The 14,921-nt window shown below is 36.1% G+C and overlaps 1 protein-coding gene across 1 annotated transcript in view; it reads left to right on the top strand.

Moving 5' to 3' along the window:
• Positions 1-4,263: 4,263 nt before the first annotated feature.
• LOC133326296 (uridine phosphorylase 1) overlaps positions 4,264-14,921 on the top strand; it is a 28,917-nt gene continuing 18,259 nt past the window's right edge. Inside the window, exon 1 of the mRNA XM_061534972.1 lies at positions 4,264-4,316. Coding sequence (XP_061390956.1) covers positions 4,264-4,316 — 53 coding nt within the window. The remainder of the gene's footprint in view (positions 4,317-14,921) is intronic.

The following is a 14,921-nucleotide window of genomic DNA, read 5'->3' as shown; positions in this document are numbered from 1 at the left end:
ATTTGCCATGTCTGAAGCCACATCGGTATGGTCCAATAATGTCATTGACCATTGACTTCAATCGTTCACACAGCACACTGGAGAGCACTTTATATGCGATGGGAAGGAGACTTATTCCTCTATAGTTGGCACATATCGTTTTGTCTCCTTTTTTTGTGCACGGGACACAGGATGGTGAGGTCCCAATCATTGGGCATGCATTCTTCTAGCCAGATTGTACTAATCAGCTGGTGCATGCCCCTTACCAGCATCTGACCACCAGTCTTGAATAGTTCGGCTTGTAACCCATCGGCCCCTTCTGCTTTATTATTCTTCAACCGATTGATTGCTATTCTGACTTCTGCTTGCTAAGTGGTATACACTCTATACCGTCATCTATTATTTGTTCTGGGGTATCCACTTCACTGCTACTATTTGATACCAGAAATTTCAAAATGCTCCTTCCAGATCCTCAGAACGCTGTCTGTATCTGTCTCCAGGATACCTTCTTTATCTCTAAAGGAGGATGTGCCTGCCCTAAAGCCTTCGGTTTGGTGTTTTACCCGTTGGTAGAATTTTCTGACTTCATCCTTACTCTTGCTCTGTCTTCTTTTTTCTGAAAATACGTTTCTCCTCTCCGTGTTACATTAGATCGCACCTTTGCTGCTACATTAAGACGGATGCCACAAGGTCCGAATCGATATTCGATCCCCGGATCGATCGGACGTCTAGAACACTGGATGAATGCCTTCCGTCTATCACAACATGATCGATTTGATTTCTCTTTGTTCGATTGGGAGAAATCCAAGTGGCCCTTGTGTATATCGAGATGCTTGAATCTGGTGCTGCTAACTACCATGTTTTTTGCTGCCGCGAAGTCAATGAACCTCATGCCATTGTCAGATGTTTCTTCATAGAGGCTGAATTTTCCGACGGTGGGACCAAAGATATTTTCCTTTCCGATATTTGTATTAAAATCTCCTAACAGAATTTATATGTCATGGTCAGGGCAACGATCATTTGCTGTTTCTAGGCGCTCGTAAAATATGTCTTTGGTTTGTTCACCTTTGTTTTCGTTCGGAGCATGGGCGCAAATGAGACTGATGTTGAAGAACTTCGCTTTTATGCGGATTATAGCAATTCGCTCATCTACTGGAGTGAATCTGGAGGCGAGATATTTTATTATCTTGTTGACCATAAATCCGCAACCATATTCATGTCTCGTTTCATGGCAGCTATAATACATCGCATTTCCTGTAGGGCAATAATATCGGCTTTGTACTTCTTGAGTACATCCGCCAATGCGAACACTGCGCCTGTTCTGAACAAAGTGTGCACATTCCGAGGTCTATAAATATACGTGGATTTTAAAAGAATATTTTTGGAGAAGGACTAGAAACAGGCGTGGATTTTTAAAGAATATTTTTGGAGAAGGACTAGAAATAGGCGTGGATTTTTTAAAGAATATTTTTGGAGAAGGACTAGAAATAGGCGTGGATTTTTAAAGAATATTTTTGGAGAAGGACTAGAAATAGGCGTGGATTTTTAAAGAATATTTTTGGAGAAGGACTAGAAATAGGCGTGGATTTTTAAAGAATATTTTTGGAGAAGGACTAGAAATAGGCGTGGATTTTTAAAGAATATTTTTGGAGAAGGACTAGAAATAGGCGTGGATTTTTAAAGAATATTTTTGGAGAAGGACTAGAAATAGGCGTGGATTTTTAAAGAATATTTTTGGAGAAGGACTAGAAATAGGCGTGGATTTTTAAAGAATATTTTTGGAGAAGGACTAGAAATAGGATTTTTAAAGAATATTTTTGGAGAAGGACTAGAAATAGGCGTGGATTTTTAAAGAATATTTTTGGAGAAGGACTATAAATAGGCGTGGATTTTTAAAGAATATTTTTGGAGAAGGACTATAAATAGGCGTGGATTTTTAAAGAATATTTTTGGAGAAGGACTATAAATAGGCGTGGATTTTTTAAAGAATATTTTTGGAGACACCATGTCAGTTATAGGCGTGGACCATGGACCATGGGACCATGTCAGTTATAGGCGTGAATTTTTTAAAGAATATTTTTGGAGGGACTATCAAATATAGGCGTGGATTTTTATAGAATATTTTTGGAGAAGGACTATAAATAGGCGTGGATTTTTATAGAATATTTTTGGAGAAGGACTATAAATAGGCGTGGATTTTTAAAGAATATTTTTGGAGAAGGACTATAAATAGGCGTGGATTTTTAAAGAATATTTTTGGAGAAGGACTATAAATAGGCGTGGATTTTTAAAGAATATTTTTGGAGAAGGACTATAAATAGGCGTGGATTTTTAAAGAATATTTTTGGAGAAGGACTATAAATAGGCGTGGATTTTTAAAGAATATTTTTGGAGAAGGACTATAAATAGGCGTGGATTTTTAAAGAATATTTTTGGAGAAGGACTATAAATAGGCGTGGATTTTTAAAGAATATTTTTGGAGAAGGACTATAAATAGGCGTGGATTTTTAAAGAATATTTTTGGAGAAGGACTATAAATAGGCGTGGATTTTTAAAGAATATTTTTGGAGAAGGACTATAAATAGGCGTGGATTTTTAAAGAATATTTTTGGAGAAGGACTATAAATAGGCGTGGATTTTTAAAGAATATTTTTGGAGAAGGACTATAAATAGGCGTGGATTTTTAAAGAATATTTTTGGAGAAGGACTATAAATAGGCGTGGATTTTTAAAGAATATTTTTGGAGAAGGACTATAAATAGGCGTGGATTTTTAAAGAATATTTTTGGAGAAGGACTATAAATAGGCGTGGATTTTTAAAGAATATTTTTGGAGAAGGACTATAAATAGGCGTGGATTTTTAAAGAATATTTTTGGAGAAGGACTATAAATAGGCGTGGATTTTTAAAGAATATTTTTGGAGAAGGACTATAAATAGGCGTGGATTTTTAAAGAATATTTTTGGAGAAGGACTATAAATAGGCGTGGATTTTTAAAGAATATTTTTGGAGAAGGACTAGAAATAGGCGTGGATTTTTAAAGAATATTTTTGGAGAAGGACTAGAAATAGGCGTGGATTTTTAAAGAATATTTTTGGAGAAGGACTAGAAATAGGCGTGGATTTTTAAAGAATATTTTTGGAGAAGGACTAGAAATAGGCGTGGATTTTTAAAGAATATTTTTGGAGAAGGACTAGAAATAGGCGTGGATTTTTAAAGAATATTTTTGGAGAAGGACTAGAAATAGGCGTGGATTTTTAAAGAATATTTTTGGAGAAGGACTAGAAATAGGCGTGGATTTTTAAAGAATATTTTTGGAGAAGGACTAGAAATAGGCGTGGATTTTTAAAGAATATTTTTGGAGAAGGACTAGAAATAGGCGTGGATTTTTAAAGAATATTTTTGGAGAAGGACTAGAAATAGGCGTGGATTTTTAAAGAATATTTTTGGAGAAGGACTAGAAATAGGCGTGGATTTTTAAAGAATATTTTTGGAGAAGGACTAGAAATAGGCGTGGATTTTTAAAGAATATTTTTGGAGAAGGACTAGAAATAGGCGTGGATTTTTAAAGAATATTTTTGGAGAAGGACTAGAAATAGGCGTGGATTTTTAAAGAATATTTTTGGAGAAGGACTAGAAATAGGCGTGGATTTTTAAAGAATATTTTTGGAGAAGGACTAGAAATAGGCGTGGATTTTTAAAGAATATTTTTGGAGAAGGACTAGAAATAGGCGTGGATTTTTAAAGAATATTTTTGGAGAAGGACTAGAAATAGGCGTGGATTTTTAAAGAATATTTTTGGAGAAGGACTAGAAATAGGCGTGGATTTTTAAAGAATATTTTTGGAGAAGGACTAGAAATAGGCGTGGATTTTTAAAGAATATTTTTGGAGAAGGACTAGAAATAGGCGTGGATTTTTAAAGAATATTTTTGGAGAAGGACTAGAAATAGGCGTGGATTTTTAAAGAATATTTTTGGAGAAGGACTAGAAATAGGCGTGGATTTTTAAAGAATATTTTTGGAGAAGGACTAGAAATAGGCGTGGATTTTTAAAGAATATTTTTGGAGAAGGACTAGAAATAGGCGTGGATTTTTAAAGAATATTTTTGGAGAAGGACTAGAAATAGGCGTGGATTTTTAAAGAATATTTTTGGAGAAGGACTATGTTTTTTTCGTATTTCAACAATTTGAGATCCATAACAATATCGATTATTTACCTAGAAAAATATCAATTTTCATTTTTTTCTTTCTCCTTTTTCTTTTCAGCTAAACCAACAATAAACAAAATGTCTTTGTTAACCAGCAACAGTCACTCAATGTCAGAGGAGGAGGTTGATGAGTAAGTACCGAAAAAATGATAATTTATTTGTTTTTTTCTTCCTTCTCAAACATTCAAGGATAAACAAATTGTATTGTCCTTAATAGTCTTTAAATTTTGTTTTCTAAACTATCCTAAAACAACACGCTCTTCGAACATTTATGACCTTTTTGAAATGTTATCGGAAAACTTTTTATTTTTTTATTTCTAAAAAAGGGGGGCCAAAACTTTGGCTGCCATAAAAAAAAACCTTTTATGTGTTGAAAGCAAAAAGAAAACTTTTAAAGAAAAGTTTAAAGATACCATAAAATATAAAAATAATCTTAAGGCTGAAATGTTCGGAATTTATTAAAATAATAAAAATAGGCCTTAAAAAAATGTGTTTAAAAATCTATGCCTATTTATAGGCCTTGAAAAAAATGATTTTAAAAAATCCAATAGTTCCTGAAAAAATAGTTTTAACAAAACCACACATATTTATGGTCCTTGAGCCACAAGCCAAAAGTGCCAACATTTCTTAACCACACCAGTATTTGCTGAGACACCTTCTCACCTCACAAAACTGAGAAATATTTTAATTTTACAAATCAACAGCTTCCGGTTGATTTCGAGCCATGAAGTGAGAAACCTCAAGCCACACAGACACATACCTTCACACCGACACACACATAATTCATTATTCTGAAGAAATAACAATTTCCATTTGGTTAACCACAGCCACCCTATCCCACACCCCCTCTCTATCACCCTCTCCAACTCAGATTTTTCCATTATCCTTCTCAGTCGTTTCTGAACCACTCCCATTTAAATAAACCGGAAATTGGTTTGAATTCAATGCAAAAAACAATGAAAACAGGTTTCCTCTTCCTTCCCGTCCCCCTTGTCGGGTGGGATATTAGTAATTTTCTGTTGTTTTTGATTCTGCAGCTCCTGTCGTATTCGCCTCAGCTTTTGTTTCGAAATGAATGACTGATGATGATTTTCATGAAACAAAGAATTTCTGAGTTTTTTTGTTATTGGAAGAAAGTTTTACTTTTGTGCGGATTATAAAGGATGCTTGCAGGTATGGGGGCTCAGAAAATCTGTGTGTTACATAATACAAAACAAAAGCAATGCAAATTGAATAAACATATTTTTATTCTAAAGGAAAAAAACTTAGTTCATTACCCATCGATATGAGAAAGTAGAACAATATCGTGACTGGTTTGATCTGCTAAGCTATTTAAGTTTTTTTCTGCAAAAAAATAGAAAAATAAATGAACATCTGCTGTTCCATAGAATAATGGAAATAGAGAGCACGAATGAATGGAGAATGGAGTAGAGAAAACATTAAAAATGGATAATTGAATTTGAAAGGAAGACCTGTGGTGTGGATTTTAAAAATAATTTAAATATATTTTCCAAGACATTCACAACCGTAGATTTTTTAAGAATACCTTTTCAAGGACTATTAGAAGGATAGATTTTTATACACTTCACCACACTGTGGTACAGGGTATTATGTATTTGTTCATATGTTTGTAACAGGCAAAAGGAAATGAAATAGACCCATGGTTCCTTTTGAGAATATGCATAGAATCACTTTCTGAGTCGATATATGAATGTCCGTCTGTCCGTCCGTCCATGTATTTTTGTGAACAAAGTACAGGTCGCATTTATGATCCGATTTGGATGAAATTTGTCACATCTTATTTATTTGGCCCAAGGACGAACCCTATTGAAATTGGGAAAAATCGGTTCAGATTTAGATATAGCTCCGGTTCAGATTTAGATATAGCTTTCGTGAAAATCAGTTCAGATTTAGATATAGCCCTCATATATATTTTCGTCCGAAAGTCCCTAAATATCTTTCGATTTGCACGAAATTAGGCACAGGGTACTGACTTCAGCCTAGAATAATGTGTGCTAAGTTTCGTGAAAATCGGTTCAGATTTAGATATAGCTCCTATATATATTTTCGTCCGATTTAATGTAAATGACGCACCAAAGTCCCTAAATATCTTTCGATTTGCACACAATTTTGCATAGCGTACTGAATTGAGTCTAGAATGATGTGTGCTAAATTTCGTGAAAATCGGTTCAGACTTAGATATACCTCCCATATATATTCGTCCGATTTAATGTAAATGGTGCACCAAAGACCCTACATATTCTTCGATTTGCACGAACTTTCGCATAGCGTAGTGAATTGTGTCTAAAATATACCTTGAAGAAATCCACGCCTATAATAGGCTTTGAAGAAATCAACGCCTAAAAAATGCCTTGAAGAAATCCACGCTTAAAATAGGCCTTAAAGAAATCCACGTCTAAAATAGGCCTTGAAGAAATCCACGTCTAAAATAGGCCTTGAAGAAATCCACGTCTAAAATATGCCTTGAAGAAATCCACGCCTAAAATAGGCCTTGAAGAAATCCACGCCTAAAATAGGCCTTGAAGAAATCCACGCCTAAAATAGGCCTTGAAGAAATCCACCCCAAAAATAGGGCTTGAAGAAATCCATGCCTCTTATAGGCCCTGAAAAAATATTCTTTAACAAATCCACGCCTTGTGTAGGCCCTGAAAAAAAAATATTCTTTAAAAAATCCACGCCTTGTGTAGGCCCTGAAAAAAAAATATTCTTTAAAAAATCCACGCCTTGTGTAGGCCCTGAAAAAAAAAACTTTAAAAAATTCACGCCTTATATAGGCCCTTAAAAAATCATCTTTTAAAAATCCACGCCTTGTGTAGGCCCTGAAAAAAAAAATCTTTAAAAAATTCACGCCTTATATAGGCCCTTAAAAAATCATCTTTTAAAAAATCCACGCCTTGTGTAGGCCCTGAAAAAAAAATATTCTTTATAAAATCCTGGCCTTGTGTAGGCCCTGAAAAAAAAAATATTCTTTATAAAATCCTGGCCTTGTGTAGGCCCTGAAAAAAATCTTTAAAAAATCCACGCCTTATATAGGCCCTTAAAAAATCATCTTTTAAAAAATTCACGCCTTGTGTAGGCCCTTGAAAGATCTTCTTTTAAAAAATCCACGCCTTGTATAGGCCCTGAAAAAAATATTCTTTAAAAAATCCACGCCTTGTGTAGGCCCTGAAAAAAATATTCTTTAAAAAATCCACGCCTTGTATAGGCCCTGAAAAAAATATTCTTTAAAAAATCCACGCCTTGTATAGGCCCTGAAAAAAAAAAATATTCTAAAAAAATCCCCTCCTTTTTGAGGTTTGGACTTTGAAAAAATATTCTTTAAAATTCTCAAAATTTCTACAATACGACCTAATGTCCAAGTCACGCTCGGTACATACCAGTTTGTGTGTAATTGTACTTAGTTCTACTAAATGAAAATAATTCCACTCTTCTGATTAAGTGCTTCATGTTCTCTTAAAAACAAAGACGTTTTGCTCACGACTATGCACATAATGCACAAACACACCACATGCAAGCGAACCCGCACATACTCTGTGTGTAAATACGAACATATGTATGTATGTATTTTCATTATAACTTGTCATTCTGCTTTTCTCAATGCGGCAACCTTCAAAAAATGGGGGCCTGGCTATATCCGACCGACCACATATCAGCAAAACGTGATATGTGGTGTGTATGTACCCCGCCAGATACGACAGGGTATGTACACAAAAATTGAGAGTGCGTGCTTGAACGGGTGTTCGGTGAGGTACATGCTCTTGTTTATAATTAAAATTTTATTTGAAAATATTTTTGTTTATTTTCTCTCCTTCTCTTTGACTTCTTCGTCTTCTATGTTGCTGCCGATGTTGTTTTATTTACTTTTTTGCCATTTATGAATGCAGTTAATGGATATTGGCCCCTTTATTGGTTCAGAGAACACGACGAAGTGAAGATAATAAAACGGGGACTTTTTTATGAGTTTACCAAGAAAATGTTTACAAACATACATAGCGATCGACCGATTGACAGACTGACATACACACAGATGTGTGTATGTCCATGAATAAGTGTTTGGGAGTTTTGAAGTTGAAATTATGACTGACGTTGTGTAAATTCTTCGTTTGAAGCGACGAAGCGGAGGTCTACGTGAGTTTTGCGGCACAGCCGTAACGAATCACTTTCCGTGTGTTTTGGCTGATTATTCATGTTAACGGATTGTGAATCAGCAAAACTAAAAAAATGAAATCGATCTATATGACTATAAAGAGAGGCAGAGTGGTCAGGTATTGGAATGAATATGAGGTTTTTAAAGAAGAAATTGTGAAATACGAGAATGCGATCACACGAAAATAGGCTTCTCAAAAAGTCTTCTTTAAAAATCCACGCCTTAATTGAGGGCTTCTCATAAAGTCTTCTTTAAAAATCCACACATTGGTTCAGGGTTTCTCAAAAAGTCTTCTTTAAAAATCCACGCCTTGATTGAGGGCTTCTCAAAAAGGCTTCTTTAAAAATCCACGCCTTAATTGAGGGCTTCTCAAAATCTTATTTAAAAATCCACGCCTAGTTTCAGGGCTTCTCAAAAAGTCTTCTTTAAAATATCCACGCCTCTGTTGGACCTTGAAAAAAATATTCTTTAATAAGTTCACGCCACTGTTGGACCTTGAAAAAAATATTCTTTACGAAGTCCGCGCTTCCGTTGGACCTTGAATAAAATAATCTTTACGAAGTCCGCGCCTCCGTTGGACCTTGAAAAAAATATTTTTTAATAAGAAGTCCACGCCTCTGTTGGACCTTGAAAAAAATATTCTTTAATATGTTCAAGCCTCTGTTGGACCTTGAAAAAAATGCTTTAAAAAGTCCACGCCTCTGTTGGAACTTTGAAAAAACATTCTTTACGATGTCCACGCCTCTGTTGGACCTTGAAAAAAATATTCTTTAATAAGTTCAAGCCTCTGTTGGACCTTGAAAATAAAAAAATTTTTAATAAGTTCACACCTCTGTTGGACCTTGAAAAAAATATGCTTTAAAAAGTCCACGCCTCTGTTGGACCTTGAAAAAAATATTCTTTAATAAGTCCACTCCTCTGTTGGACCTTGAAAAAAATATTCTTTAAGAAGTCCACGCCCATGTTGTACCTTGAAAAAAATATTCTTTAAAAAGTCCATGCCTCTGTTGGACCTTGAAAAAAATATTCTTTAAGAAGTCCAAGCCTCTCTTTGACCTTGAAAAAAACATTTTTTAAGAAGTCCACGCCTCTGTTGGACCTTGAAAAAATATTCTTTAATGAGTTCACGCCTCTGTTGGACCTTGAAAAAAATATTCTTTAACAAGTCCACGCCACTTTTGGACCTTGAAAAAAATATTCTTTAAAAAAATATTCTTACAAAAAATTGTTTAAGAATTCTACGTCTCTGTGGACCATTACAAAAAAAATCGTTAACAATTCCACCTGTCTGTCCCCTCTGTATTCATAAAATATTTTTATAAGATTGTACATTTCATATCTCCTCATAACGAATACATTGAATTTCTCAATGCGATGACGACAGCTGATGCCTACCGCTCCTTCCTCCACAGCAAAATGCAATAATTTCCATTCATGTATTCGTTCAGTCATTCACAAAATTGTCATGAGCAAAATTGCTCTTAAATACGCATTAAAATGCATTTATCTGCAATTGAGAAGGAAATTCTATAAACAAAATAAATACATATGACTGTTTGCCCTCCTAGCACAAGCAGGAGAGGTGGGTGGACAGGACGAGGCGAAGGCATTTACTGAAATCGCATATAAATATTATATTCGAAGTGGATGTAGATGCTCATGATGACCTGTCAACGGGCTTTATTGCACACTTAACTGTGTACACACATATTTTCCATTACATATAATTTCCAATTTACATACATCAGCCTCCGATCATTACCCCCACCCCACATAACTGCCAGCCTGCCTATCAATGTAAAAAAAAATATTACACAAAATTCAATCTGACATTACTGACGTAATAAATGCAAATTACAATTTATTTTTATGACTGCATCATCGGTATCGGAATCAGACCGACGTACCGTCCGTCCAACCACACGACATTCGTCGGTTTATCAGCTGTGAGTAACGGTGTGGTATCTTATCGGATGACAGTCATATACTTGTACATACACACATACATATGTCCCAGACACATTGGGTCTTCTGTAATGGAAATGTAGGAAATATTACGCCGTACGGTATATATTCTCTTTCCGAACCTACTTTTTTGGGGGAAAGTGGAGGGAAACCTGAGTAGCCCAGTAATGTAATATAAATTTTTACAAAATATCAACCAATGCCAGCGACAGTTATACTGGCAGGCTATTAAAAAAATGCAAAAAAATGACAATTTAACTACGACGTAAAATCATTTGCAGAACATTTTTTCTAACTAGGCGCGGATTTTTAAAGAATATTTTAGAGAAGCCCTCAACCAAGGCGCCGATTTTTTAAAGAAGACTTTTTGAGAAGCCCTCAACCAAGGCGTGGATTTTTTAAAGAATATTTTGAGAAGCCTTCAAACAAAGTGTGGATTTTTTAAAGAACATCTTAGAGAAGCCTTCAAAAAGGCGTGGATTTTTCAAGAATATTTTAGAGAAGCCCTCAACCAAGGTGTGTATTTTTAAAGAAGACTTATCGGACTTTTTGAGAGGCCCTCAACCAAGACGTGGCTTTTTTTAAAGAATATTTTAGTGAAGCCCTTAACCAAGGCGTGGATTTTTCAAAGAAGACTTTTTGAGAAGACCTCAAATAAGGCCTGGATTTTTTAAGAATATTTTTGAGAGGCCCTCAAAAAGGCGTTGATTTATGGTCTATAACTATGCGTGGATATTTTAAAATATTTTTTTCAAGGCCTATCAAGAAATCCGTGGTTCGATCAGAAGTGTTGTAATGCTACTGATATAAAAAACGCAGCGTATAGGGCAACCCTGCGGACAGTAGTAGCAACACGTAATGGGATGGAAAACTATCGGGAGAAAAGGAGATAGGGGAAACGTGTTTTCAGAAAAAAAAGAAGAAAGAGCAAGAAAAACGTGAGCGTGAGCAAATCCAGATGTACAGGAGTCAGAATGACGCCCGAAAATTCTACCAACGGGTAAAACACCAAACCGAAGGCTTTGGTGCCGGCACATCCTCCTGTAGAGATAAAGAAGGAAACCTGGTGACAGATACAGACAGCTTGCTGAGGATCTGGAAGGAGCATTTTAGAGAAACATCTGGTGTCAAATAGTGGCGGTGAAGAAGTTACCCCACAACCAATAAGAGATGACGGTATAGAGTGTATGACGGTATGAAGTCAGAATATCAATCAATCGGCTGAAGAATAAGCCGAACTTTTCAAGACTGGTGGGTTATAAGCCGAAATTTTCAAGACTGGTGGTCAGATGCTGGTAAGGAGAATGCACTAGCTGATTAGTACAATTTGGCTAGAAGAATGCATGTCCAATGATTGGAACCTCAGCATCCTGTGTCCCGTGCACAAAAAAGGAGACAATACAATATGTGCCAATCATAGAGGAATAAGTATCCTTCCCATCGCATACAAAGTGCTATCCAGCGTGCTGTGTGAACGACTGAAGCCAATGGTCAACGACATTATTGGACCATACCAATGCGGCTTCAAACATGGCAAGTCCACCATCGACCAGATTTTCTCTCTGCGCCAAATCCTGGAAAAAAACTCACGAAAAACACATCGACACTTTTCACCTATTCGTCGACTATAAAGCCGCATTCGACAGCCCTATCCGTTCAGAGGTGTATAAAGCCATGTCTGCGTTTGGCATTCCTGCGAAATTAATTCGGCTATGCAGGATAACTTTAACAGGCATAAGATCAGCAGTTAAAGTCGGAAAGGACCTATCGGAGCCCTTTAATACCGAACGAGGATTCAGATAAGATGATAGTTTGTCGTGTGACGTTTTTAACATCCTGCTGGAAAAGGTCTGTATACCAAACAACACATGCTACTCGCCTGCGCGGATGACATCGATATAATGGGTCGAACATTGAGAGCGATAACAGCCACCTTTGAACAAATTGAGAAGGAGTCTGCCAAAGTGGGTCTGGCAGTAAACGGCTAGAAGACCAAGCTGATGGTATCAACGCGCTAGACTTCCAGTAGACTCGGACCAATTGTGGAACTTGAGAAGTACAGATTCGAGGTGGATAAAGATTTTATATATCGTATATATCTAAACCGAATGACATCAGTTTTGAAATTCGGAGAAGGATTGTGTGCAAACAACTCAAAAGCAAGGCCACCTCTCGCCAGACCAAACACTCTACAAGACGCTGATACTACCCGTGCTGTTATATGGATCTGCAGCATGGGTACTTACGCAAGCAGATGAGGCAGCTCTTGGAGTGTTTGAGAGAAAAATCGGAAAATCGGAAAGATCTATGGGCCGATCTGCGTTGACGGTGAATATCGCCGTCGAATGAACCATGAGTTGTACCATCTATTCTCGGACATTGACATTGTTGGAAATATTGAGCTGCAGCGACGACGTTGGTTAGATCATGTTGTGAGAATGGATGAGGATGCCCCAGCCCAGAAGGCATACAAAAGCGAACCAGCTGAAGGCCACGAAACCGATGGATATATCAAGGCGAAAACAACATTGCCGAAAATAGTCTTTCAAATTGGAAAAACTGCACAAAAGACCGACGCGCCTGGAAATATTTTCTCAGCTCGGTTTATGGAACGAAAGTTCTGTCACAAGCCAACTAAGTAAGTAATCTAAGGCGGGGATTATTTAGGAATATTTTGGAGAAGCCCTCAACCAAGGCGTGATTTTTTTGAATAATATTTGCCATCATTAAGGAATTTAGTCAGATGTCCTTTGTAAATGCTCCAGATAAGGCCAATTTATATTTGTGAAATATCTTATTGGAAGCAAACTATTTGCAGTACTACAAGTTCCTACTACGTTCAAGGGTATTCCCCATATTTGTTTCTCCATAGCTAACTGCAATCGCAATTCAAAATGTATTTTTTTACAACCTGTAATTGCCACAACACATCATCGAAGGTTACACGAGCCAGTATGCCGTTGGACATATTAGGGCCACCAACAATTACATCGATTGAATAATACATTTCGTTATTTATTTCACGATAATGATCACGAGAAGTGTTTGTGGTCTTACCTCAACATCCGACAAAAAAATATTCAAATGGCTATCCACTATTTATTTTTGAGTAATAAATTATTTAAATAAAAGCAAGTACGGTATAAACAAACATTATAATTAATTTGCCGAGTGATGTAAAAATACAAACAGAGATTATTTTTTTTAAATCGCTGCATTCCAATTCTGCAGAAATTCTGCCTCTTAAAAATTGCAGTTAAGTCATTTGCCATTTTGGTTGCCTTAGAACATATAAAAATTCCGAAGAGATGAATATAATCTGCGGGAGAATCACTGCATTATTTTAGAGAGCAGCAACAATTGCAAAATCAGCTGCTGCATCAACTTCGTTGGCAGTGAATTTAAACCTGAACTTGTTCTCGTTGTCGGACAATTGACCCCCTCTTAAAGTGCAAAAAATGATGTTTATAGGACGCACGGACACACGAACACACAGGAACAACCACAATGAACAAATTGATGAATCGTCTAGGCAGATGCAAAAAATATATATTGTTACAGAAGGCGTATGAAATTGATGCACAGACATTTTAATAAAATATTTGAAAAAATATAAAATAATTCTAATAAATCCACCCCTTGTATAGGCCCTGAAAAAAATATTCTTTAATAAATCCAGGCCTTGTATAGGCCCTGAAAAAAATATTCTTTAATAAATCCAGGCCTTGTATAGGCCCTGAAAAAAATATTCTTTAATAAATCCAGGCCTTGTATGGGCCCTGAAAAAATATTTTTTTTAATAAATCCACGCCTTAAAACAAATATTCTTAAAAAAACACATTGGTTGAAGTCTTCTCAAAAATAGCCTTTAAAAAATCCACGCCTTGGTTGAGGTCTTCTCAAAAAGTCTTCTTTAAAAAATCCACGCCTTGGTTGAGGTCTTCTCAAAAATGATCTTTAAGAAATCCACTCTTTGGCTGAAGTCTTCTCAAAAATATTCTTTAAAAAATCCACGCCTTGGCTGAAGTCTTCTCAAAAATATTCTTTAAAAATCCACGCCTTGGTTGAGGTCTTTTTTATACCATTCACCACACTGTGGTACAGGGTATTATGTCTTTGTGCATATGTTTGTAACAGGCAAAAATAATCGAGATAGACTCATGGTTCCTTTTTAGAATATGCATAGAATCACTTTCTGAGTCGATTTATGCATGTCCGTCCGTCCGTCTGTCCATGTTAAATTGTAAACAAAGTACAGGTCGCATTTATGATCCGAATTGGATGAAATTTGGCACAGCTCATTTGTTTGGCCCAAGGACGAACCCTATTGAAATTGGGAAAAATCGGTCCAGATTTAGATATAGCTCCCATTTATATTTTCGTCCGATTTAAGGTCCAAAGTCCCTAAATATCTTTCGATTTGGACGAAATTTGGTACAGCCTACTGAATTAGGTCTAGAATGATGTGTGCCAAGTTTCGTGAAAATCGGTTCAGATTTAGATATAGCTTCCATATATAGTTTCGCCCGATTTTAGGTAAATAGTCCACTAATGTCCCAATACATCTTTCGATTTGCATGAAATTTCGCATAGCGTACTGAAT

This window comes from Musca vetustissima, unplaced genomic scaffold (genome assembly GCF_032173495.1).
Source record: "Musca vetustissima isolate MV318-11 ecotype Yass unplaced genomic scaffold, APGP_CSIRO_Mvet_v1 utg22703, whole genome shotgun sequence".
Taxonomy (NCBI): Eukaryota; Metazoa; Arthropoda; class Insecta; order Diptera; family Muscidae; genus Musca; species Musca vetustissima.
This window is presented reverse-complemented; position numbering and strand designations above follow the sequence as displayed.